We start from the raw sequence: 27,911 nt of genomic DNA, 5'->3' as shown, positions 1-27,911 counted from the left end.
AAATATTCTCCCCAATTTATTCCTTACTAATAGTTATAGGGAGAAGAAACATCTTTCTTCACATTTCATGAATGTTTTATGCAAAACATTTGAACATGTTATGTTCAATCTAGCCAGAAATATCATAAGGGTACCAGTTACTAAGCTAATTGAATTTATACATATAAGTTAACTCCATTCCAAGATCACTAAAATTGCATGAGGATGAAATGATAATAACAGCATCAACAGACTAGCGTTCAAGGAGAAACAAGAAACACAACAGCAACAAAACAGAAGTTGAAATCCAGAAAGTCTTAGGACTGAGCCAACCAGAGAAATCATCCCAGTAAACAGTGGGAAAGCTGAGAACTTCTCAAGCTCCCATTTGAAAATCCTCAGAAGGTTGGAGAACAGGCAGTGTCCATCCAGAGAGCTCTTTACAGGGTCTACCAGAAAAGGCCTTAAAGGTACTAAGGCCACAATTCTCCCTGATAAACAGAAGGGAAAAGGACTCAGGAAACTGAGAAAAGTACAAATGGAATTTCAAGTATGACAGAAATAGGGAGATTTACAAACCACAAGTATAGGAAAGAGTCTAAAGCCTGGAGAGATGAACCCAGAAAAATGAAAAACACAATATTTTATTGGAGACCTTTATTGACATTTAACTCTGAATTGTGAACATAGAATAAAAGCTAAAGAAAAAAGAAATCATTGTAGAATGAGAACTGAATTTTTTAATAACTCATTTTAAGATAAGATTTAGTTAAGATTTTCAAGATGTCTGAATATTTGGTTGCAAAACTGATCTTGGAATGTATTAAGTATTAGGAGCATGTTCTGGGTGTTTCAGCCCTAAGAGATACTGGAAAATATTTTCAATGTTTATGCACAGATGTCATCTTATGTTAATTTTTTAGATGGAGTACTGAGTGATCCACCATTAGTTTAAATAAACTAAACCATTGCAATGCCTCCCTTAGTAGGGAATTTGTCCCCTAACAAGAACAGTTTAAGGGTACAAACAATTCCCATGGGTAACGACTTCCAATAGCGACTGTTGGAAAGTTCTGGTAATGGCATGGTCAATATTTAGGTTGCTGCTTTGCCCTAAGTCCTGAAATAGCTGTCCCTCCTCACATTACCCATTTCCATTATGAGTAAAAGAACTAATCAATTTAGTAGAAGACTTCAGGATTAGCCCTTGAGTAGAAGCTGAATTTTTTAATTTTTTTTTGTTTATTTTTATTTATTTGAGAAAGAGGTAGATAGAGAATGGGTCTGCCAGGACCTCCAGCCACTGCAAACAAACTCCAGATACGTGCACCCCCTTGTGCATCTAGCTAACATGGGTCCTGGGGAATTGAGCCTCGAACCAGGGTCCTTAGGCTTCACAGGCAAGCGTTTAACCGCTAAGCCATCTCTCCAGCCCATGGAAGCTGGATTTTTAAAGAGATGGTCTAGCCAAGGAGGAATCGGGACAGGTTTGACAGTAGAGTGGCTGGATAAAGAGATGAAGGCAAAACAGAGCTATGGGTTTTTCTCATCCCATAGATACTGTTTAGAAGCATGGATGTTAATTCATCTAATGTTTGGAGTTGAAATACATCCTATATTTAAAAATATTATTAATAATATTCAGGAAATGAATAAAGTCTTGTACCCAACTTAATGACTATTAAAATATTATTAATAGGGCTGGAGAGATGGCTTAGCGGTTAAGCACTTGCCTGTGAAGTCTAAGGACCCTGGTTCGAGGTTCGATTCCCCAGGACCCATGTTAGCCAGATGCACAAGGGGGCACACGCATCTGGAGTTCGTTTGCAGTGGCTGGAGGCCCTGGTGCACCCATTCTCTCTCTCTGCCTCTTTATCTCTCTGTCTCTTGCTCTCAAATAAATAAATAAAACTAAACTAAAAAGTTTAAAAAAAGAAAAAAATTTATTAATAATGTAGTTTACTTTGCCATCCTTAAAAAGTCATACTCAGGGCTGGAGAGATAGCTTAACTGCTCTTTTTTTAAGGCATTTGCCTGTGAAACTTAGAGACCCAGGTTTGGCTCCCTAGAATCCATGTGAGCCAGATGCACAATGTGATGCATGCACACAAGACAACACATTTATCTGGAGTTCTAGTGCCATGGCTAAGGCCCTGGAGCTCCAATTCTCTCTCTCTCTCTCTCTCTCTCTCTCTCTCTCTCTCTCTCTCTCTCATGCACTTTCACTCTCTCTCCCTCATAAATAATAAAAAAAAGAACCATCATACTCAGATTTTATCCATAACCAACATTTGGTGCAAGAGAAATGTACCATTTCTCAAGTGAATGTAAACTATGTCAAGCCAATCTTAGCCCTTCAGAAAAAGATTATTAATTTTAGAATTTTTTCAGAAATTATCATTATAAATGTCAAGGATCAATGGCATATTGTGTTAGCATTCTGTTACTATTACAAATAATAACCAAGATAACTTACAAAGAGAGAGAAGTTTTATTTGGGCTCAAGGCTGGCCCCCTTGCTTTTAGGCTATGATAAGGTAATTAGAACTGTTTATCATGGCTGGCGTCCATGGCAGAGACTTTGGGCCTGTTTGCCTCATGGCAAGGTGTGGATAAAAAGAACTAGGCTTTGTGGTCTATGCCTTTAATACCTGCAGCCTGGAGGCTGAGGTAGAATTTCCATGAGATTGAGGTCAGCATGGGCTACGGAGTAGGTTTGACGTCAGCTTGGGTAGTGAAATCCTTCCTCAAGAGAAAGAGGGGAGGCAGAGTCCCACAGTCTTATTCAAAGACATTCCCTCCCCTATGACCTAAAACCTCCCACTTAAGCCCTACCTCTTAAAGTTCCCAGCAGCAAACTATCTATTCAATTTTTAACCCAAGTGCCTTTAGCTCATGTATTAGGGCATATACATAATCTGTTCAGAATCTACACAGAGCTACGAACACAAGGGAACTTAATGCATGCAGTTGGTGGTTACGGTGGTAATTTTAACTATTGTGTTCACTTTGCCTATATGAAAATAAAATCAGTCACTCCACTGCCCTTTATATAATTGTGCATTTTTCTGTTAAATATTTCCCAGAAATGTTGCAATGTGAAAGCTTTAAACGAAGGATGATGGCTGTCATGTCCTTAGAAGTAATTTGTTTAGCCAAAGAAGAATACTGGAAATGTATTTTGGATGCAGGTGATATGAAATCTATTAACTGTCTTTTTCTTAAATTACTTTAAGTAGAGCTATATTACATTCACCTTAATAGTTTTAATATTATATACATTACATATTATATATATATATGTATGTGTGTGTACATATATATGGTACTAAGATTGAATTTAGGGATTTATGTGAATAAAGCAAATACCCTACCACTGAGTTACACTCATAGCCCTAAAATGTATATAGTTTTTCTTTCTTTCCTTTTTTTTTTTTTTTTTTTTTTTTTGAGGTAGGGTCTGACTCTAGCCCAGGCTGACCTGGAATTCACTATGGAGTCTCAGGGTGGCCTTGAACTCACAGCGATCCTCCTACCTCTGCCTCCCAAGTGCTGGAATTAAAGGCATGTGCCACCACACCCGGCATGTATATAGTTTTTATTTATTTGGGGGAGGCAGGATCTCACTATGTAACTAGAACCTGTGATTTTTCTTTCTCTACCTCCTGATTTCTGGGTTTATAGGTGTGTACCAACACACATGTCTTTATATATGTATAATTTTTGAGAGAGAGAGATGCAGAGAGAGAATTGGTGCACCAGGGCCTCCAGCCACAGAGAATGAACTCCAGACGTTTGTGCCCACCCCCCTTGTTCGCATGCACATCGCGTGCTTGTGTCACTGTGGGTCTGGCTATGTGGGACCTGGAGATTCAAACATGAGTCCTTAGGCTTCACAGGCAAGTGTCTTGACCATTAAGCCATCTCTCAACCCTTAAAATATATTTTTAGTTGTGAAGAAAATTATTTAGCTCATGTTAAGCTTCTTTTTCCTTTTCTAAAACTGCTTCATTCGTCAGCCTTGTACTTTATTTTCTAAGTGAAAGCTGCCCAGGGTCAAAAATCTACATGATTTTTAAAGGAATTCTATTTCTTTTTAAAAAATATTTTACTTAGAAAGTTTTATGTTCTTTATTTAAGAGGTGCTATTTATTTATTTAAGAAAGGGAGTTTTATGTTATTTATTTATTTAAGAGAATGGGCACTCCACAATTTCTAGCCATTGCAAATGAATTCTAGATGCATGTGCCCCTTTGTCCATCTGGCTTACATGAGTACTGGGGAATCGAACCTGGGTCCTTAGGTTTTGCAGGTAAGTGCCTTAACCAGTATGCCATCTCTCCAACCCCTAATTATATTTCTTTCAAAGCTAATACTGGGCTGGAGAGATGGTTTAGCAGTTAAAGCACTTGCCTGCAAAGCCAAATGACCTAGGTTCAATTCCTCAGTACCCATGTAAAGCCAGATGCACAAGGTGGCACATGCCTCTGGAGTTTGGTTGCAGTGGCTAGAGGACCTGGTGCGCCCATTCTCTCTCTATCTGCCTCTTTCTCTTTCAAATAAGTAAAAATAAAAGCTAATACTAAGTGACTTTACCATACTGCTATTATAATTTCATTGATTTATAAGCTTTCCCTATTCTTCATTTACAAAGTTATTTTTTTAATTGTAAATAGCAGAGTTAATGTCAAGCCAGGTTTGTAAGAAGCTGTACATCTGGAACTTAAATCAGTCTTTCTAGCTTAGCTTCCTTACTGATCCACAATGTCCACTGAGACTCAGAAATGATGGAGATGCATTAATCCACATGAGGTACTCCATGTATATTACAGAACAAATGAATTTAAATTAATTTTTCATCCATATTGCCTTACTAAAATCATGTAGAGAAAGCTCTATGCTGAAAAAAAAAAAAAAATGGAAGATTGTTGGACATGGGCAGGGCCCTGGTTTAAAGCAAACCTAAGCTGTCAGACAGGAAGGCCCCAGGCTATGGAGAGGTTGCAGCAGCCTGAATCGCTGGTCCTATCTCGGAGACCATACTGGCAGGGGAGCTCTTCCCCCCCATTCTCAGGGGTTTCAGTGAGCCAGGATCCTCCCCCCATTCTTGGAGGTTGCAGTGAGCCTGGGCCCCCAGACAAATTCTCAGACCCTGAGATCTGCAGGAAGTAAGGCCACTCCCTCTCCAAGCATGGGATACCTGGACATAATACTAAGGATGTTTCACTTCAGAGAGATAAACCAATAAAAGACTCAAGGTTACTCATCTTTCCAACATTTAGTGTGTGTTCCACAGTGTGCTTTTATTTTTTTAATAATAATAACAATTATTATTATTATTTCTTTGGTATTCCAAGGTAATGTTTCACTCTAGTCCAGGCTGACCTGGAATTCACTATGTAATCTCAGGGTGGCCTCGAACTCACAGTGATCCTCCTACCTCTGCCTCCCAAGTGCTGGGATTAAAGGTGTGCACCCCCATTAAAAGCTGCAATGTGCTTTTAAATGTATTGAATTGATGTAAATATAACAAGTATCTAACTGAAGCCAAATTTTCTGTTTTTACCACAACCAGTGACAATATAATTAATGAGGTTAGTGTTGGTTGCATTTTACTAGATTCTGCAATTTTTTTACTTGCTAGTATATGATAAAGATAAAATATAATAAATTATTTAAATAACTTCACAAAACTGCCATTCAAAGATTATGCAGTACCCTAAGTAGCACTCTAACATGTGGTAGCTCAAAGGATTTAGTTATGAATTTGACACCTGTAATTCCAGCACTGTTTTAATAAAATATTATTTATCAAGTATTATAAACCAAAGTTTAGTGTTTTAAAGATGGCTTGGGGTTACTAATGTAAAGTGTATGATTATGTTTTATGCAAAATCAAGTGTGGAAACAGAAAATTGTCTGTCCTGTAGGTAAAGCAGAGGAGTTGACTACAAATGGTTTCCAATAACTCATACTGATTTTTGGATTTCCTGTATAGGAACCATTCCTGCTTTAGTAAATCTATTAAAATGTCCCAGAATAAAATTGCAGTGCAAAACTGTTGGGTTATTGAGCAATATCTCAACCCACGTAAGTGTCGTGCACGCTTTGGTAGAGGCGGGAGGCATTCCAGCACTGATCAATTTACTGGCTTCTGATGAGCCCGAACTACATGCTCGCTGTGCCGTCATCCTCTACGATATTGCTCAGTGTGAAAACAAGGACGTCATCGCCAGATATGTAAGTGCTTGTCATAGGCCATGTTTTGACGAATAGCACTTTTCCCACATGCAAGCCCAAAAGATAGACAGCTTTATTACTACGCAGTGACAAAACTACAAGAGCCGAATAGGGAGAAGGGAGAGAGGGAGATTGTTGACAAATGCTTGAGGAGGGCAGCAGGCATCTGGACTGTTGGTACAGCCTGTGGTATAGTGTTGGCTTCGCGGGCTCAATGTCTACAGTGATAAAAAAACAATGGCATTTGAGTATAGTCCTGAGATAGAAGGGGAAGGGTTTTTTCATATAGGTTAGTGAATATGGATTATTTATTCTTGTTTATATGAAAATATTACAAGCAACACTTTATGTCCCTCAAGGCAGAGTCACTTAATTGGAAAAATTGCTCTGCTAGTATTTCCTGTGGTAACCCGCCATGGGAATGTCACTCTCATCCATATTAGCAGTGCATGAATGTTATGTTTCAACATTGGAGATGTATCCTCGTTTGCCTGAAAATATGTTGCATTTCTGTTTTTCATTTTCATTGATATTCATGCATTCTTTTTGAGCATTATTTCTACTGATAGAAATAAATGCTATCTTCACTACACTTAAGAATCAGGGCTGGAAAGCCAGGCATGTGGCACATACCTTTAATTCCAGCACTTGGGAGGCAGAGGTAGGAGGATTGCCATGAGTTTGAGGCCACCCTGAAACTACAGAGTAAATTCCAGGTCAGCCTGAGCTAGAGTGAAACCCTACTTCGAAAATCCAAAAGAAAAAGAAAAAGAATCAGGGCTGGAGAGATGGTTTAGCAGTTAAAAGGACCCAGGTTCAGGGCTGGAGAGATGGCTTAGCAGTTAAGCGCTTGCCTGTGAAGCCTAAGGACCCCGGTTCGAGGCTCGGTTCCCCAGGTCCCACGTTAGCCAGACGCACAAGGGGGCGCACGCGTCTGGAATTCATTTTCAGTGGCTGGAAGCCCTGGCTCACCCATTCTCTCTCTCTCCCTCTATCTGTCTTTCTCTCTGTCTGTCACTCTCAAATAAATAAATAAAAAATGAACAACAAATATTTTTTAAAAAGGACCCAGGTTCAATCCCCCAGGACCCACATAAGCCAGATGCATAAGGTGGCACATGCATCTGGAGTTTGTTTGCAGAGGCTAGAGGCCCTGGCTTGCCAATTTCCCACCACACCTCTCTGTTTCTCTAGTAAATGAATAAATTTTTTTAAAAATTTAAAAGAATCAGAAATTAGGACTGGGAGGATGCTTCAGTGACTAAAGTCCTTGCCACACACACATGAATACTTGAGTTTGGATTCCCAGAACCCACATAAAGACAGACAGATGCTACAATTCCCGAATGCCTTGAGCAAGAACAGAGGTAGAGATAGGAGAAGCACTAGGAAGCTTGTGTGACAGCTAACCTGGCAAACACAGTGGGAACAACAAGAGATCCTGCCACGCAAGGTTCAGAAAGCATGGATTGGCACCCCTGCAGTTTTCCTTTGATCGCCACACACCATGGCCCACATGCATCCATACTCGCACACCTGAACACACACGCACACACACAGGGCATACACACACATACAAAAAAATCAGAAATTTTATTCACATTAAAATAATAGCTGGTGGTGTATACATAATTGCCAAACACCAGTGCACTGTCTATGTGACAGATACCTCCAAATAGGGTAGTACCTTCAATTATCTGACTCGATTGCTTTACCTCTTAAAGGCATGACAAGTAACTTAACCTCAGTCTTTTGTTTTTAAGTTTTGTTCGAGATAGTGTCTCACTTTACCACAGGCTGACCTGGATATCAGTCTAGTCTCAGGGTGGCCTTAAACTCATGGTGATCCTTTGTCTTCTCACCCAAGGACAACTGGCATAGACCTATAGCTCCAGGCCCTGCCTATACCCACCTCATGTTTCCCGCAACACCTGCCGCAGGTGATCCCCACCCAGGCCAGCTTCCACAAGCTTACTTGCCCGCTGTCAGCCGCCCTACCTTACCCTACCTCTGGGCAGGTCCTACAGGTCCGTGTCCCCCCCCACCCCCCCCACCCCCCGCAGGCCCGCACCATCCCCATCCACATCGTCATCACAGGCGTCTCCTTCTCCATTGCCATCTGTGTCCTTCTGGTCGTTGTTGGGAACGTTGGGGCAGTTGTCACAGGCATCACCAAACGAGTCTGTATCCGAGTTCTGCTGGTCCTTGTTGGGGAACAGTCGGCAGTTGTTCTGGACAAGAGGGTTGGAGGGGAGAGTCAGGAATCCCCCGACCCACTGCATCTGCATCGGAGATCAAAAACCTGTGCTGAGGGCTGGAGAGATGGCTTAGCAGTTAAGCGCTTGCCTGTGAAGCCAAAGGACCCTGGTTCCAGGCTCGATTCCCCAGGACCCATGTTAGCCAGATGCACAAGATGACGCATGCATCTGGAGTTCGTTTGCAGTGGCTGGAGGCCCTGGTGTGCCCATTTTTTCTCTCTCTCTTTCTCTGTCAAATAAATAAATGGATAAAATATTTTTAAAAACTCAAAAAAAAAAAATGCCTCCCTAGTGTTGGGATTAAAGGTGTGTGCCACACCCAGCCTTCAACCTCAGTCTTCTACATGCTATTTTAAAGTACATTTATTGAATACTTATGTGAAAATATAAGATTTACTCAAAGTTGCATTAACTGTTATTTAATGTGTCATATCAGTAGAAACTTTTGTTTGTATGCAAATTCTTTTTAAGTAAGCAGAAAATTATAGAGATCATACACTTTTAAACAAAATTTCATTTACTTCTTTAAATAAATTCAAATAAATTTACATTTTTGTTTAATTTCAGAATGGAATCCCAGCTCTGATAAATCTCTTGAAGCTGAACATAGACTATGTGCTAATAAACACAATGAACTGCATCCGGGTGTTGTGCGTGGGGAATGAGAGCAATCAGAGAGCAATGCGGGACCACAAAGGCATCCAGTACCTTATCAAGTTTCTGAGTTCTGACTCTGGTGAGCCTCCACCTCTGTTGTCTAAAGTAACCAGACTAATTATGTGCAGCAAACAGGGATCTGGACTTTGTTCTAAATGAGCAGATGCTCTAATAGTATAGCCTAAGTATCTTAAATTTAAAATATTAGGTTTATAGAAATCATTGACTGTCAAAGGCAGTTTAAAATAGTGAATATTTGGACTGGAGGGATGGCTTGGCAGTTAAGGCGCTTGCTGGCAAAGCCAAGGAACCCAGGTTTGAGTTCCCAGGACCCACATAAGCCAGATGCACAAGGTGGCCATGCTTCTGGAGTTTGTTTGCAGCGGCTGAAGGCTCTGGCATGCCCATTCTCTCTCTTTCTATTTGCCTCGCTCTTTCTCTCTCTCAAATAAATAAGATCAATAAAAAAAGAAATTTATTTTAAAAATGAACAAAGAAAATGTTTGCTCAAATGAAAACCTTGACATTTGTAATGAAAATAAAGTGGGTAATATTCAGGGGAATATATGCCTCTTTGTGTGAATAAAGTTTGATTATTAGAAGCTACTTCACAAGGCACAAGAGCTTCAGATTTGCTTTTCTATATTTGGTATGTTAAAATTCAAGGTATCTAGGAACCAGTTGTTAAGTCAGTTATAGTTTCTAACATGAATTCAGTCCTAAGAGCCTCAGAAGGCAGAAAGCAACTTCTGCCATTACTGCACATGTTCTCTCAGGTTCTCTAAGAACACTCCCATTCCAGTGAGCATATGTAATAGGATATGCTTCAAATTTGGGGAGAGGAAAAATGGGTTCTTTTTAATTCATGTCAGCTTGTCATCTTTCTTTCTGCGCCAAATCATCTGCAATAAATACAGAATAAATACACTGGTTAAAATATAAACCAGGGTTAAGAATAGGAATGTTGCAGTTTTCCTCTACTTTAGAATCTCAAATTTAAGCAAGTGTTATCTTCTAAAAACCTGGATCATGTCATAAAATTATTAAAGCCTCTTTTCCATTCCTTTAAGTTTCCTCATTTTTCTACACCACGTAACACTAGCATCAGAGAGGGTCATCTTTTATGTATATTTTAACCTTAGCATTGTTATTCATTTATAATTCTTCTTTAGCTTACTTAGTTTCTGTGTTCTCATAATTAAAATTTAAAGTAAAGGATTAAGTCTTTCTGCCTGCTCTAATGTGCTAGAACAAAGTGGTAATTATAATATCAATTTGAATTTTAAAAAGCTACAGAAATAAATTATCAAAACAATTCTTTTTTCATTTCATGCCTTATCTTAAATGTAAATAAAAGCAAATTTCTACCCTCTAATCTACATTATCCTCTTACTCTGAGGAAGATGAAGAATTTAATTTTGAAATAAATTTTAATTTTTTAAATCTCACAGGTAGCTTTGATATTTTAACCACGAATCCTTACTGAATATTGGCCAGGTTGAGTTGTAGGAGATCATTATAGTAAAATAGCCTTACAGTGGGTTCATGTTTGCTTGTTTGTTTGAGAAGTGTTTCAGTGCAGCCAGGTTGACCTCAATCTCACAGTCCTGCCATTGTCTCTCAAGTTCTGGGATTATAGGCTTGTGTCTCCACACCCAGCTACTCACTGGGCACTTTCTTTTTTTTTTACTTTTTTAAAAAATTTTATTTATTTGAGAGCAACAGACAGAGAGAGAGAGAGGCAGAGAGAGAGAGAGAGAGAGAGGATGGGTGCACCTGGGCCTCCAGCCACTGCAAACAAACTCCAGACACATGCGCCCCCTTGTGCATCTGGCTAACGTGGGTCCTGGAGAATCAAGACTCGACTCGTGGTCCTTAGGCTTCACAGGCAAGCGCTTAACCGCTAAGCCATCTCTCCAGCCAACTGGGCACTTTCTTAAGACCACAGACTTGTTAACATGCCATTAGTGTACACCTCTAGATTCTTACAATCTTATCTTGTGAAGGATGGTTTTGGTTTCGATGTTTACCTTCCCCATCTTTAGCTGTGCATATGTATCCTGTTACATACACACTCACTTGCGTACACGCATGCCTGGTTCCATCCTGTCACACTTCTATTTCGTATTGTTCATGACTGCATTATTAGCAAATGTTCATATGATACACCTAGACACTAAAATAGGTAAAAGGGCATATAGAATACTTTCTCAGTTCCTGACTATTTGGAGAAAAATTTAAAAGATTACCTCACATTTATACTCAAGCAATCAAACTTATAGACTTAGAATTAAGATGTGTTTTTCCCAATTCTCTACCCACATCTCTGATTTCTTTCCAGCTCTTGGGGCTAGTTTGGATTATCAAAGAGATAAGTAATGATGTCCTTCCCCCCTCCCTTTTTTTTAAGAATTTGAATCTGACTGAAAACTAAACACACAGGTATAAAAAGGATCTTCATTAGCTGCAAGGGAAAACTAGCAACTTCATAGTTTACAAACAACTGATCAAAATTAACAATACCAATGATGGGCAAATAGACATCACAGGACACTACGTAAGATATCCCTAAGAATATAGTGTCACTTTCCAAGCATTTTCAATGGAAGGGCATATATTGCATCATGAGGAAACATGAAACAAAACTGAACTAAAGAACATTTTCTTAAAATAAATGGCCAATATTTATTTTAAAGTCCAAGTTAGAGGCTGGAGAGATGGTTTAGCAGTTAAAGGCATTTACTTGCAAAGCCTGATAGCCTGGGTTCAATTCCCTAGTACCCACGTAAAGCTAGATGCACAAAGTGGTGCATGCATGTAGAATTTGTTTGCAGTGGCGAGAGGCACCTGGCACACTCATTCTCTCCCACCCTCCACACTGATTACAAATAAATATATATGTATGTATATATATATAACACACACACACATATACACATACATATTTTCTATACTAAAAGAATAAAGATTTTTATTAAGCATTGTAAGTTGCATTCAATAGCCTCCAGATATGCCACACCACAATCCTTCAACAGTCAATCAGACCCAACAGCAATTCATTCTTCACAATCCATGAGTGAGGGCAGAACTCCCTTCAACTTACAGTAAGATCCTACTTAGCTCTTGCAGGCAGGGGTTGGGGAATTACACCTCATTTCTGATCACTAATGTGATGAAGAGCATCAGAAGTATATGAAAATGATAAGAAGTGATTCTGATTTCAAAGTACATTGTTTGGAAACATTAACAAAAACATCAAAATGATAGAAGTATACCTGCTTCTACTAAATTCTTGATGGGAAAGTTCTCAAGAACAAGCAAATTTGTTTCCTGCTACAGAAGGGGGCGTGTTTCATATACATATTTTTTAAAAAGTCAGCTGGGTGTGGTGGTGCACACCTTTAATCCTAGCACTTGGGAGGCAGAGGTAGGAGGATCACTGTTTGAGGCCACCCTGAGACTACATAGTGAATTCCAGGTCAGCCTCAGCTAGAGTGAGACCCTATCATGAAAAATCAAAAAAATAAAAAATAAAAAGCCTGTGGTAGTTTGAATAGATAGCCCCCAATATATTCAGTGTTCTATTAGTTTGTAGTTTGCATCTTCAGGCACCTGGCTGGAGGCAGTATCACTGAGCAGATCTTAAGGTGTGGGTTTGAGATTTCAATCTAAAGATAAGCAAAGTATGCCTAGCTGGAGTTCCTGAAGTGTGCTGTGCTGTGTGGCTTTTGGCTTGTGCTTCTCTCTCTGGGCTTGGACCTGTGAAAGCAGGCCAGCTTCTTCTGCCATTATGGAACTTCCTCTAGATCCATAAGTTTCAATAAATATCCCTTCCTCCATAACTGTGCCTGGTCTGGAAGTTCATCTCAGTGAACCTGAATCTATCTGCTACAGAAAGACTAAGGACCTGTCCTACATTATAAGAAATAGAGACTTAAATACATGCAATGCATGATTCTAGTCTGGATCCTGACTGGTGTAAGGGTCCAAAAATTGTTGAAGAAAGACCCTGGACTCAAATAGTATGTCAAAACAAAGAGCGTTTATTCTGCAGAATCAGCTAGCATGCAGAGGTCAACCATTCATACAAAATGATGACCCGGAGAGGAGGAGCACGCAGGCCCCTTTTAAGCACAACTAGGGGAATTTCAGGCAGGGTTAGGTAATCTTTTAAATGACTGGCTAGGCAAGCAGCAGTTACAGCTGTACTCTGATTGGTTGGGAGGAAAGGCGGAAAGGGTTGCGGCATGAAAGGGACATGTCTAGGCATGTTTGGACATGCCTCCAGGAACTGACTCAGCCCCTGGGCAGATATCATCTCCAGCCACATATTAGGGTCACTGTTAATTAACAGCCTGCCCTTTCCCAGAAGTCTTGCCTGCCTCTCTGGGAAACTGAAACTTAGGCCTAGTTAGGGTGGCACCTTACTGAAACCTGTCATATCGTCAGTTTGGTCCCTTCACTGGTAGAAGACATCCTTGTGAGAACATGCACTACAGCAATCATGAAACACAGGATCATGATGTATTTTGCAATTTAGTCAAAAAATTTTATTTATTGACTGAATAAATTAAATAGATAAGTATATAAAAATTTATATAGTAATATATTAAAATCATTAATCTAAGAAAGGTATGTTCTCTGGTTCATTCTTACCACTTACCTGTAAATGTCAAAAAGAACAAATGCAACCAGTCAATAAACATCAAGATAATAGATTCACTAGTAAACAGATACAAAATAAAGCAAAATAACATTTTTGCTCATCAAGTTAACAAACTTTATGTATTTGTTGTTAATAACAACATCTATATTTAAAAAGACACAGTCATGTTGAAACTCTTAAACTCTTGATTGTGGAAGAGTAAAATGCTATAACTAGTGTCGCGAGCACTCTCAAAGATGATTGGTTGAGAGGATTCCGCCGGCGAAGGCCAATGATACTCAGACACTGGTATATTTGCAAAGGAGTTTACTGGGATGAAAGTCACGCACAAGCAAGTCCAAATGATCACAAATAATATTATAGCTAAAATAATATATAACCAAGGTATATTCACCGCTACATTACTAACACAAGAATATTCTTAATGAGTCTAACATGTATACGACCTGACAACGCAAGGTTTGAGTTGTGACGTTTTACGACCTGACCAACGCGAGGTTCGAGTTGCGACGTTTTACGACCTGACCAACACGAGGTTCGAGCTGTGACGTTTTACTTTCGGTTTGCTGCACTTCCAAGCCGAGTCCGCTGGCGTAAGCTAGTGCTCTGGCTTACGGATGATCATTTGGACCGAGTGTCGGGCTGATGAATTCGGATCGGTGACGTGTCTCGCGGGGGTCTCAGTCAGGACTGCTTAGTAACCTCTCAGTCAGTCATAGTGTCGGGGAGACTGAGACAATGGTTGCTGAGCAGCTGGGGTTTTTATACCTTCCAATGCTCATCTAATAGTTTCACACACACATCTGCTAATCTTTACTATGTCACTGCACACAGTTAGTCTTAGTTTTGCTTACAAGCTTTGACTTTGCATTTTTTACTCTCACAACAAACTTGTTTATCCTAAACTGGCCCTGGACCATATGCTGGTCCTTACATGCTCATAACAAACTAGTTTAAAAAAGCAATTTACTGAAATATATTGAGTAATTCCTCGGACTCCATGCTAAGGGAAGAAAAAATAGATGAGAAGGAGATGTCTGCTAAGGAAATTGTACTTGTAATTGTTGAAAACAGTGAAAAGCTTGAATACAAAATTGTAAAATTTGAAAGGCTAAAGAAATGTGCTATGCCCCTTAATGAAATACTTAGATGGCATTGTGTTCACAAAAGAGGAAATGTTTTAGTGGTAAATTAAAAATGCAGGATACTGCATTGGAAGTACAACAATATTGACTATGTCTACAATTATCCAAATCTTAAGAATAGTGATGAGAAAAAAACCCAAGTGGGAAATCTGGAAAGCTTATGTTTCCTATTTTAATTCTCTAAGAACTCATAAATGTTTATAATCTGTAAAAAATGAGAGCTGCAGTTTGAGATGTTACTTTTTAAAAGACATGTTTAACTTCTTCTTCTTGAATTCATGGGAAGATGTTCTGAAGGCGGTGGCTTCTGCTACACTTGCTGAGGTTGGGCGTGAGAACAAGGACGTTCAAGATGCTATAGTTATGGAGGGAGCCATCCCTCCCCTGGTGGCTCTTTTTAAAGGGAAGCAGCTCAGTGTCCAAGTGAAAGGTGCGATGGCTGTGGAATCTCTGGCAAATCACAATCCTCTTATACAGAAGGCATTTTTGGAGAAAAAATTAACTAAATATCTTCTAAAACTCCTAAAGGTAAGAAATGTCTCTTTACTGTCTAATTTTCTTGGACTTTGCTTTGAATTTTGCTTAGTGATAGGAAAATCAAACCCAATTCTGGAATACACAGTTGGTTTTTTTTTTTTAAGAACAACACATGTCCCTAATGTGCTCAATGAATGTTCACAGAATAAATGGAATTTTTTTTTCAATAGGCATTTCAGATAGGTGTCAAGGAACAAGGAGCTATAGCACTTTGGGCTTTGGCAGGACAAACACTGAAGCAGCAAAAGTATATGGCAGAACAGATTGGATACAACTTTATAATCAACATGCTTCTGTCATCATCAGCTAAAATGCAGTATGTGGGTAAGTTATTTTCTGTCCCCAAATCTTCAAGCTATAGCAGGCACTGAAGTATCATATCTGCCTCTCTTCTCCGCCAGGAGGTGAAGCCGTCATAGCACTAAGCAAGGACAGCAGGCTGCATCAAAATCAGATCTGTGAAGGGAATGGGATAGCACCTCTGGTCCGCCTACTAAGAATTAGTAAACTAGCCGAAGGTACACTACTTAGCGTCATCAGAGCTGTGGGATCCATTTGTGTTGGTTAGTACACATTCTCAATTTCTAAAATATCTACAAGAAAAATAAAAGTCTAAGGTAGAGAAGTAGAAATCAGTGTCTTCAATAAATGTCTTCAAACTGTTAGAGCTCTAAAGCCTATTTGATCTGTAAAAGGCTTATTAAAGTTTTCTCCGTGACATTGGTGAGGAAAAGTGGTAGAATAAAGAATTTCGTATCTGTCTTGCTCTTGCATTGTTGGTAGAATGAAGAATGAAAACAATGGGATGGAGAGATGGCTTAGCAGTTAAGGCATTTCCCTGCCTAGCCAAAGGATTCTGGTTTGATTCTCCAGGACCCACATAAGCCAGATGCACAAGGGGGGAGGCACATGCATTTAGAATTTGTTTGCAGTGGCTGGAGGCCCTGGTGTGTCCATTCTCCCCCCCCACCACCACCACCCGCCTCTTCCTCTCTTTCTCAAATAAATAAAATTTAAAAAGAATGACAACAATGAGCATGAATTATTTTGATTTAAAGGCATTCCATTCCCTGCCCATCCCCCACCACACACACTTTTCTTGAGGTAGGGTCTCGCTCTATAGAGCTCTGGCTGACCTGCAATATACTACGCAGTCCCAAGGTATCTCAAACTCACAGCAATCCTCCCACCTCGGCCTCCTGAGTGCTGGAATTAAAGGCATAAACCACCACACCCAGCAGAAATCCTTTTTTTTTGAGGTAGGGTCTCACTCTAGCTGCTCAGGCTGACCTGAAATTCACTATGTAGTCCCAGGGTGGCCATGACCTCATGGCCATCCTTCTACCTCTGCCTCCTGAGTTCTGGGATTAAAGGGGTGCACCACCACGGCCAGACAAAATCCCATTTTTAAGAGAAAGTATATCTTCTTTTGAATTTCAAGAACTCCCACTTTTTTAGTTTTTTTATATTTAATTTTTATTAACATTTTCCATGATTATAAAAAAGATCCCATGGTAATACCCTCCCCACACACACACGCTTTCCCCTTTGACATTCCATTACACTTTTTAGTTTTTAATGTTCAGGGACTTTTATCATTTCTATTTTCTTTACAAAAATAATTGCAAAGTAGTTGACATTTGGGAGCTGGAGAGTTGGCTCAGTGGTTAAGGCACTTGATTACAAAGCCTAACAGCCTGGGTTCAATTCCCCAGCACCCATGTAAAGCAGATGCACAAAGTGGCATATGCATCTGGAGTTCATTTTCAGTGGCTAGAAGCCTTAGTGTACCCATTCTCTCCCTCTCTCTCTCTCTCTCTCTCTCTCTCTCTCTCTCTCTCTCTCTCTCCCATGTCTCTTTTTCTCTGCTTGCAACTAAATAAAATAAATAAATTGTAAAACAAAATTGACATTTTGAGTACCTTAAAAATGTTGCAGAATTTTAAAATTTGGGTTCATTGATAACCTTGTGATTTTAGGGTACTGATCACAGATAGTTTAGTGCAAACAAGAAGAAAAGAAGCTTTTAGCTCCTGTAGGTAATTGTATTTCCTCAAAAGTCATCTAGCAGGGCTGGAGAGATGACTTAGCAGTTAGGTGCTTGCCTGTGAAGCCTAAGGACCCCGGTTCGAGGCTCGATTCCCCAGGACCCATGTTAGCCAGATGCACAAGGGGGAACATACATCTGGAGTTCATTTGCAGTGGCTGGAGGCCCTGGTGTGCCCATTCTCTCTCTCACTCTCTCTGCCTCTTTCTCTGTCTCTCACTTTCAAATAAATAAATAAACATAAAACAAATAAAAAGTTTTTAAAGTCATCTAGCTGATTGAAGTTCAGAGGCATTGGCACCATTTCTCTCTCCTTATTTATGAAAAGTACTTGTAGATATTTACTAGCTATTCCAAGACAGACAGCCACAGCAGATATTTTTTTTTTTCATAGCCAAATCTAAGGTAATACATTACAGGTATTTGCAAATTTTCTTTTTTCTAAAATTTGTATTAGCATTTTCCATGATTATAAAAAAATCCTGTGTTAATTCCCTCCCTCCCCACCCCACTTTCTCCTTTGAAATTCCATTCTCCATCATATTACCTCCCCATAACAATCATTGTACTTACATACATACAATATCAGCCTATTAAGTACCCTCCTCCCTTCCTTTCTCTTCCCTTTATGTCTCCTTTTTAACTTACTGGCCTCTGCTACTAAGTATTTTCATTCTCATGCAGAAGCCCAGTCATCTGTAGTTAGGATCCACATATGAGAAAGGACATGTGGCGTTTGGCTTTCTGGGCCTGAGTTACCTCACTTAGTATAATCCTTTCCAGGTCCATCCATTTTCCTGCAAATTTCATAACTTCATTTTTCTTTACTGCTGAGTAGAACTCCATTGTATAAATGTGCCACATCTTCATTATCCACTCATCAGTTGAGGGACATCTAGGCTGGTTCCATTTCCCAGCTATTATAAATTGAGCAGCAATAAACATGGTTGAGCACGTACTTCTAAGGAAATGAGATGAGTCCTTAGGATATATGCCTAGGAGTGCACTGATTTCCATAATGGCTGGACCAGATTGCATTCCCACCAGCAGTGTAGAAGGGTTCCTCTTTTTCCACATCCCCGCCAACATTTATGATCATTTGTTTTCATGATGGTGGCCAATCTGACAGGAGTGAGATGGAATCTCAATGTAGTTTTAATCTGCATTTCCCTGATGGCTAGTGACATAGAACATTTTTTTAGATGCTTATATGCCATTCATATTTCTTCCTTTGAGAATGCTCTATTCAGCTCCATAGCCCATTTTTTGATTGGCTTGTTTGATTCCTTATTATTTAACTTTTTGAGTTCTTTGTATATCCTAGATATTAATCCTCTATCAGATATATAGCTGGCGAAGATTTTTTCCCATTCTGTAGGTTGCCTCTTTGCTTTTTTCACTGTGTCCTTTGAAGTGCAAAATCTTTGTGATTTCATGAGGTCCTAGTGATTAATCTGTGGTTTTATTGCCTGAGCAATTGGGGTTGTATTCAGAAAGTCTTTGCCAAGACCAATATGTTGGAGGGTTTCCCCTACTTTTTCCTCTAGCAGTTTCAGAGTTTCAGGTCTGATGTTAAGGTCTTTAATCCATTTGGACTTAATTCTTGTGCACTGTGAGAGAGAAGAATCTATTTTCATCCTTCTGCAGATATTTATCCAGTTTTCCCAACACCATTTGCTGAAGAGGCTGTCTTTTCTCCAATGAGTATTTTCGGCATTTTTATCGAATATCAGGTGGCTATAGCTACTTGGGCTTACATCTGGGTCCTCTATTCTGTTCCACTGATCTACATGTCTGTTTTTGTGCCAGTACCATGCTGTTTTTCTTAACTATGGCTCTGTAGTATAGGTTAAAATCAGGTATGGTGATACCACCAGCTTTATTTTTGTTGCTCAGTATTATTTTAGATATTCGAGTTTTTTTGTGATTCCAAATGAATTTTTGAATTGTTTTTTCTATTTCCATGAAGAATGCTTTTGGAATTTTGATAGGGATTGCATTAAATATGTAGATTGCTTTAGGTAAGATTGCCATTTTCACAATATTGATTCTTCCAATCCTGGAACAGGGGATGTTTCTCCACTCTAGTGTCTTCTGCAATTTCTCACTTAAGTGTTTTAAAGTTCTTATTGTAGAGATTCTTTACTTCCTTGGTTAGGTTTATTCCAAGGTCCTTTTTTCTTTTTTCTTTTTTTTTTTGATGCAATTGTGAATGGGAGCGATTCTCTGATTTCATCCTCTGTGTGTTTGTTGTTAGCATATATGAAGGCTACTGATTTCTGTGTATTTATTTTGTATCCTGCTACATGGCTGTAGGTTTTGTAAATGGTAACATATATACAAAGTTGCATTAATCCCCCACCCACACACATAGTTTCTTCCCATTATGTCAATTCAAAGTGGCCTTTATGGAGGGCTAAAGAAAGAAAAGAAAGGGTTCTTAGTGCATTTTACTCCCCTACTTCCTTTAAATTTCCCAAACAACATTTGGTTAGCTTTTCTTCATTATTCTGAAAAGGCTGTTTTTGTATTTATATTTGAGAATGGGAATACACTATACATAGATTATGACATTCATTACCAAAACAGGATTCAAATTCTTTATGAATATCTACAACTATGAGATTACTTGTATTCACCATTGAGATCAGGCCTACAATTCAAATAGGATGGAATAAAAGGAGACAGTAGGACATCTGTTTAGTACATGTAATTTAAGAAATCTAGAAATTTTAAAAATATTTTATTTAATTGATAATTTATTTAAAAGAGAGAGAGAAGGAGGGCTGGAGGGATGGCTTAGCAGTTAAGGTGTTTGCCTACAGAGCCAAAGGACTCAGGTTCAATTCCCCAGGACCCACAATAGCCAGATGCACAAGGGGCTCATTTGTCTGGAGTTTGTTTGCAGTGGCTGGAGGCCCTGGCATACCCATTGTCTGTCTGTCTGTCTGTCTGTCTGTCTGTCTGTCTGTCTCTCTCTCTCTCTCTCTCACTTTCTCCCCCTCTTTCTTTGTCAAATAAACACATAAATAAAAATAAAATATTTTAAAGAGAGAAAGAGAGAAACAGACAGAGACAGAGAGAGAGAGGCACATAAGGCTCACCAGAGCCTCTAGCCACTGCAAACTCCACATGCATGTGCCACTTAGTGCATCTGGCTTTACATGGGTACTGAGGAATTGAATCTGGGTCCTTTGGCTTTGCAGACAAGCACCTTCTAACCATTAAGCAATTTCTCCAGCCCCCAAATCTAGAAATTTTAACAGTGATTATTTTGGACATTTTTGTAGATATAAAACTGTCTATGTAAAATAACAATTATAAACTTAAGTAATAACACATAGTATTTTTTCAATAAATGATAGCTAGAATTCCTTGGTAATAGTGTTTTTTCTAACTTGTTTTCTATATATTTGCTAATATATTTGCTATATCTATTAGAAAATCATCTATTGTTCTGATAATAAAGTTTCTACATTTATTCACAGTTTCTTTTAAAAAACTAGTGCAAGAGTATTAATATAGTGTCAATACAGCATTTCTCTTTGTAATTTATGAACCATAGTACCTTAAGATACTTTAACAACTAGCTATTTGACTTTATCATTTAAAAGATAGAAAAATACTACCCTCATTGGTATATGAACTCTTATAGGTGTAGCCCATACAAGCAATCCCATGAGTCAACAATATGTTGTGCAGGAAAATGCCTTTCCAGTGCTTATTCAACTACTAAGAAATCACCCTTCAGTTTACATTAAGGTATATGTCAAAGTTTTAATTTTTTCTAACAGCAGAAATTTACATAAATGTCACTTTTGAGAATAACTTGGTGAGGTGAGCTGATGCTTATAAATTCACATTCAGAAGGCTGGAGTAGAAGTCTTGCTGTGAGTTCAAGGCCAGTTTGTCTACAGAATGAGTTCCATTTCAGCCTAGGGCTAGAGTGAGACCTTGCTTCAAAAACAAAAGCAGGCAAACAAAAAGAGTAATGTCTCTCTTGACATATGTAAGTTTATAAGTATAAAAATTTAAACTTTTAAATAAAATCCTAAACTGTTAAATATAAAAGATTGCTACAAACTATAAAATCATGGTGGTGAAAGTTATTAAAATAGGATTTCTTCAAATATGACAAGAAAGTCTTAGGTCTTTACACTTTAAAGACATTTTTCTTAGCAGTTTATTGTTCATTCACACAGTCTTCCCTATGTTGTCAGATACTGGTTAAAAGTGGTCGGCAACAGTGAGGATGTGTGACCACTCACATGGCACTATTCCTCAACTATAAGTGGGCACTGAGTCTACATTATTGAAGTAGCCTGGGCTGCCTGCCAGCCACAGCTTTCTCAGAGTTGGACATGCTGAATAGTTATTTAGTCTTCCATTTACTTCTAGTAAAATGCCATTAAGAAAATGACTTACCACCTATTTAAATCCCTTTACCAAGACCTTAGAAGTTCAGAAAACTTATAGCTGGCCAAGCAGGAAATTGTAACAAGAAAAATACCTTTTCTTCTCAAAATTCTGGTAGAGACTCTGATGGAGATGAGAAGAATGGAAATATTGCTGGGCTGGGCGTGGTGGCACACACCTTTAATCCCTGCACTCGGGAGGCAGAGGTAGGAGGATCGCCATGAGTTCAAGGCCACCCTGAGACTACAGAGTTAATTCCAGGTCAGCCTGGACCAGAGTGAGATGCTACCTTGAAAAACCAAAAAAAAAAAAAAAAAAAAAAAAAAGAAATATTGCTGGGTGTGGTGGCACACGCCTTTAATCTCAGCACTTGGGAGGCAGAGGTAGGAGGATTACTGTGAGTTCAAAGTCACCCTGAGAGTACATAGTGAATTCCAGGTCATTCTGGGCTGGAGTAAAACCCTTGAAAAACAAAAAACAAAAAAAAAAAAAAAGAAAAGAAAAATGAAAATGGAAATACTATAAAACAATATGTTAGTGAGCAGATTTTAAAAGTTTTCCTATATATATTTGTTATCACAAAAGATACCATAAGTTCTAGGGCCTTTTAGTATATTAAATGGACAATTTTATTAAGAGTTGAATAGAAAAACTGAGTATAGACACCTCAGTCAGTGAACTGTGGTCCACAGCATCTAAGTCAATGCTAGGTGTGAAGGCTATTACTTATAATCCCAATGTTGGGAAGGCAAGACAGGGGAATCCTTGAGGTTTGCTGGCCAGCCAGTCTAGCCTAATTAGTGAGCTTCAAGCCACTGAGAGGCCCTGTCTCACAAAGTTTTGGATGGCATAGCTAGCAATAACACCTGAGATTATCCTCTGTTCTCCAAATTGTCTTCAAAATAAGATTCTACAATGGACACAGTATTTTACAGTAATTCAATACCATGATTTCAAATTCATAACATTTTCATAGAAATGCATAGTGCTTGCTAAATAGTCTATTAAATCTCAATAAGGTACAAGGTTCATCTTCCTAATGGAATTCATCTTCCTAATGGAATTCAAAATGTACATTAAATGATCCAGATCCTAAAGGAAAAGAATATATTTCTTAATTCTACTTTTAAAAACTTTGCTTTAATTATTAGGCATTCCCTTAACGTCTGATAGCTTAATGGTCAGTATGAACTTAAAATAGCATTTAAATCCATGCCATAAAACATTTAAAAGTTATCATTAAAATCCAGTTGTGGTGGCACACAACTTTAGTCTCAGTACTTGGAAGGCAGGGGTGGGAGGATTGCTGTGAGTTCAAAGCCAGCCTGAGGCTACATAATGAATTCCAGGTCAACCTCGGCTAGGGCCAGTCCCTACCTCGGTCCTCCCACCAAAGTTATAACTAGATGGCTAGAGAGATGGCCCAGCAGTTAAGGTATATTCTTGCAAAGCCTAAGGACCTGAGTTTGTTTTCCCATTACCCATGTAAAGCCAGATGCACAAGGTGGTACATGCATCTGGAGTATATTTGCAGTGACTAGAGGCCCTAGCATGTCCATTCTCTCTCTCTCACTCTCAAACAAATACATATTTTAAAAAATTATCATTAGATGCAAAATGGATACAACTATGGCTTTAGGATTAGGGCAGAACCTCCGCTGGCCCCAGTGATCTCCCCTGATATTGTCAAATGGAGATCCTGAAGTTGTCTCTGCTCACAGAGAGGAAATATGCTTCCCAGTTGTTAAAAGTTATGAGGGGAGGCCAGGTGTGGTGGTGCACGCCTTTAATCCCAGTCTTTGGGAGGCAGAGGTAGGAGGATTGCCATGAGTTCAAGGCCAGCCTGAGACTACACAGTGAATTTCAGGTCAACCTATGCTAGAATCAGAACCTAGCTCAAAAAAAATGAGGGGTATTCCTTCAGAATTTGTGCCACTCTATAAACACTACTCCAGGAGTTTAACAGACTATTCTTTAGGAAGATTTAGTTATCTTTCCACAATACATCCTGTATAAATGTTTGTATAATGAAGCATGTTCTTTGTTATTGTATGAGTGAAAAATAACTTCTTAAAATCCTGTATTTAGGTCGAAGTGGCATTTTCTTTGGCATGCATTGTCCTGGGGAATGGCCCATTACAGACTGAACTGCAACAAGAGGAAGGATTTACATATTTTGATTTCCTGTATCTTCTTTACTCACCAGATAAGGTGGTACCTTTATAAAACATTAGTAATTATTTAGAAGGAAATTGTTCTGATAGCACATTATAGTATTACCATCAAGTGTTCTTCATGTATAATTAAAGATGAGGTAAAGGATCTTGTAGATCATTAGTTTATAATGATGTAGAAATATAGCTACATAGTTTCATACTTGCTATATTTCATCTTTGATATGCAGCATTTTTTTTTGTTTGAGGTTGGGTCCCACTGAAGCACAGGCTGACCTGACACTCACTCTGTCATGGCAATCCTCCTACCTCTGCCTCCCAAGGGCTGGAATTAAAGTCATGTGCCACCAAACCTGACTCCTGAATCAAACTTTTAACCTAATTTTATACTTTTTCACTTCTCTCTCTTTTTTATTTTATTTTATTTTTACTTCTTATCCAATGCTCCACAGTAATGCTTCCAAAACTATGATAGAGACATAGCTTTCCCCCAGATACCTGATATGGAGAGCGATTTTTTTTTTTTTTTTTCGAGGTAGGGTCTCACTCTGGTCCAGGCTGACCTGGAATTAACTTTGTCATCTCAGGGTGTCCTTGAACTCATGGCAATCCTCCTACCTCTGCCTCCCGAGTGCTGGGATTAAAGGCGTGCGCCACCACGCCCGGCATGTTTTGTTTTGTTTTTGTTTTTGTTTTTGTTTTTGAGGTAGGGCCTCACTGTAGCTCAGGCTGACCTGGAATTCTCTATGTAGTCTCAGTGTGGCCTCGAACTCACGGTGGTCCTCCTACCTCTGCCTCCTGAGTGCTGAGATTAAAGGTGTGTGCCGTCATGCCTGGCAGGGAGCAATTTTTCATAGAACTTTAAAATTTTTGAAATTATTTGGGATGTGGAGATGGAAGAACTGCAGATGAAAGGAGGTCTACAAACAAGTGAATTCTTGGCTAGATTGGGCAACTTAGTGGGATACTCTCTCAAAATAAGAAGTAACAAGAGTGCTAGAGCTCATGGTACAGTGTTAGGGTTCAAAGTTGAACTTTTAACCCACTCTGCACCTGCCTTGCTGGTAGGTGTTGCAGTTACTTTTTTGTTGCTGGAACAGACACCCAACCAGAAGCAGCTTTTGTAAGAAAAGGATTTATTTCAGGCTTACAGATTTCAGGGGAAGTTTCATCATGGCAGAGGAAGCTGGCTTCCTGCAGCCAACATCCACAGCAGAGAGACAGAGCCACCAGCCAGAGCTGAATCTACCTCAGAACATACCATAGGGCTGAACTCCACTCCAAGGTCTGCTGCTGCCTCCTCCAGCATGAAGCTTAAGTGCAAAGCTTAAATTAATCAAAAACACCTAAGGTTATAGGGCTATTTTCATTCAAACCACATACATGGCACTAATCCCAAGCAATATATACATTTCATTCATCTTATATATGCTGTGTTCATATATTATCTGCTGATCTGTTTAAGACAATGACATGTCAGCCACAATCTCTACCACTTCCACATGTGGAATTGGCAACTTCTCTTTGCCCTTTCCTGAGATAAAATAAGACCATACTCTCTTTCAAGTGTAAACTCCTTGGATGATTAGCCTTTATAAATCATCCCCAAATTTGCTCTTTTTATAATTCCTTAATTAGTTATCTACTACTTGAAATTTTCACTTATAACCTTGGCAGTAAACAAGCTGTACAGCCCCTAATAAAAGAAAACAACGTTCCCTTTTAGCTTATATTTCCTCAGTCACAGTTGCCCTGTGAGGTGGCTCAGTTACAAATTCTGAGACTGTGTTGTGTCATCATCCCCCAACCAACTCCCTGTTCTACATGTGTCCCTGTAATCTACAACACAGTGCTACCCTAGCATGCATGAGCCCTAGGTGCAATCCTTAATACCACAAAAAATGTTTTGCAAATCATTCTAGACTTACCAAAAATCTGAAAATGTAATTCAAAGTATTCTGGAATAGATTTTGTCTAGTTATTAAAATTTCAACCAGAATGTTAACAATGATATCACACTGTAAACTATTCTGTAGGCCATATTAAAACTTCATCAGTTTTCTGGGCTAGAGAGAAGGCTTAGCAGTTAAGGCACTTGTCTGCAAAGCCAAAGGACCTAGGTTTGATTTCCCATGACCCATGTAAGCACAAAGGGTGCATGTGTCTGGAGTTTGTTTGCAATGGCTGAAGGACCTGGCATGCCCATCTTCACTCTCTCTCTCTCCCTCTATAAAAAAGAAAACAAAAGAATCCACCAACTGCCCAATGTGATGGTGAGACATGCTTAGAATAATCAAGACCTATGTAATCTTTCTCTCTCTTTCTCAAATAAATAAATAAATAAAATTTTTTAAAAACTTGCCAGTTTTCTTATCAATACCCATTTTCTGTTCCAGAATCCAATTTAGCATGTCACTTCACATTTAGGTATTACAGCCCTTCTACATGTTTGTGTGGCTTAGCCTTTCTTTTCTGATTTTAACATTTTAAAAAACATTTTTATGTATATATTTGAGAAAGAGAGAGAGAATAGGTGCACCAGGCCCTCCACCCACTGCAAATGAACACAGATTCATGTGTCACTTTGTGCATGTGGCTTATATAGGTCTGGGAAATCAAACTGAGGTCCTTTGGCTTTACAGGCAAGCACCTTAACCACTGAGACATATCTTAAGCCCTGATTCTGACATTTTTTGGAGTACAGAACAATTGTTTTAGGACACTTTTCCAATTTGACTCTATCTGATGTTTTCTCATGACTAAATTTAGGTGATGCATTTTGGCAATATCACAGAAGTGATATAGAAGTCACTCATTCCCAGGGCCTCATATCAAAGAATATATGGTGTTGGTATGTCTTATAGCTGGCAATGCTAAATTCAATTACTTACAGTGACAGCTGCCACTTTTCCCATTTGTAACTAACAAGCATATCAAGGGGAGATTCTATAAGACTGTACAATATTCTTCCTTGCATCATACAAGAATTGTTCCTTTAAACTGTTCCTTCTCAGTTTCTATTCTGCATTCAACAACTTTGTGTTCTGTCGCAGACACATGGCTTGCTTTTTTTTTTCTTTTTTTTAAATTTTTATTAACATTTTCCATGATTATAAAATATATCCCATGGTAATTCCCTCCCTCCCCACCCCCACACTTTCCCGTTTGAAATTCCATTCTCAATCATATTATCTCCCCATTACAATCATTGTAATTACATATATACAATATCAACCTATTAAGTATCCTCCTCCCTTCCTTTCTCCACCCTTTATGTCTCCTTTTCAACTTACTGGCCTCTGCTACTAAGTATTTTCATTCTCACACAGAAGCCCAGTCATCTGTAGCTAGGATCCCCATATGAGGGAGAACATGTGGCGCTTGGCTTTCTGGGCCTGGGTTACCTGACTTAGTATAATACTTTCCAGGTCCATCCATTTTTCTGCAAATTTCATAACTTCATTTTTCTTTACCGCTGAGTAGAACTCCATTGTATAAATGTACCACATCTTCATTATCCACTCATCTGTTGAGGGACATCTAGGCTGGTTCCATTTCCCAGCTATTATAAATTGAGCAGCAATAAACATGGTTGAGCATGTACTTCTAAGGAAATGAGATGAGTCCTTTGGATATATGCCTAGGAGTGCTATAGCTGGGTCATATGGTAGATCAATCTCTAGCTGCTTTAGGAACCTCCACACTGTTTTCCACAATGGCTGGACCAGATTGCATTCCCACCAGCAGTGCAGAAGGGTTCCTTTTTTTCCACATCCCCGCCAACATTTATGA

At 39.0% G+C, this 27,911-nt stretch overlaps 1 protein-coding gene across 2 annotated transcripts in view; it reads left to right on the top strand.

Moving 5' to 3' along the window:
* Window positions 1-27,911, top strand: part of Ankar (ankyrin and armadillo repeat containing) — a 65,611-nt gene that overhangs the window by 26,202 nt on the left and 11,498 nt on the right. For both annotated transcript variants that reach the window (XM_004660263.2, XM_045147817.1), the window contains 8 exons: window positions 3,066-3,170; window positions 5,978-6,219; window positions 9,045-9,213; window positions 15,232-15,473; window positions 15,653-15,806; window positions 15,884-16,045; window positions 21,185-21,291; window positions 24,034-24,156. In XM_004660263.2, coding sequence (XP_004660320.1) covers window positions 3,066-3,170; window positions 5,978-6,219; window positions 9,045-9,213; window positions 15,232-15,473; window positions 15,653-15,806; window positions 15,884-16,045; window positions 21,185-21,291; window positions 24,034-24,156 — 1,304 coding nt within the window. The remainder of the gene's footprint in view (window positions 1-3,065; window positions 3,171-5,977; window positions 6,220-9,044; window positions 9,214-15,231; window positions 15,474-15,652; window positions 15,807-15,883; window positions 16,046-21,184; window positions 21,292-24,033; window positions 24,157-27,911) is intronic.

The sequence above is a fragment of the Jaculus jaculus genome, chromosome 4, assembly GCF_020740685.1.
Source record: "Jaculus jaculus isolate mJacJac1 chromosome 4, mJacJac1.mat.Y.cur, whole genome shotgun sequence".
Classification (NCBI taxonomy): domain Eukaryota; kingdom Metazoa; phylum Chordata; class Mammalia; order Rodentia; family Dipodidae; genus Jaculus; species Jaculus jaculus.
This window is presented reverse-complemented; position numbering and strand designations above follow the sequence as displayed.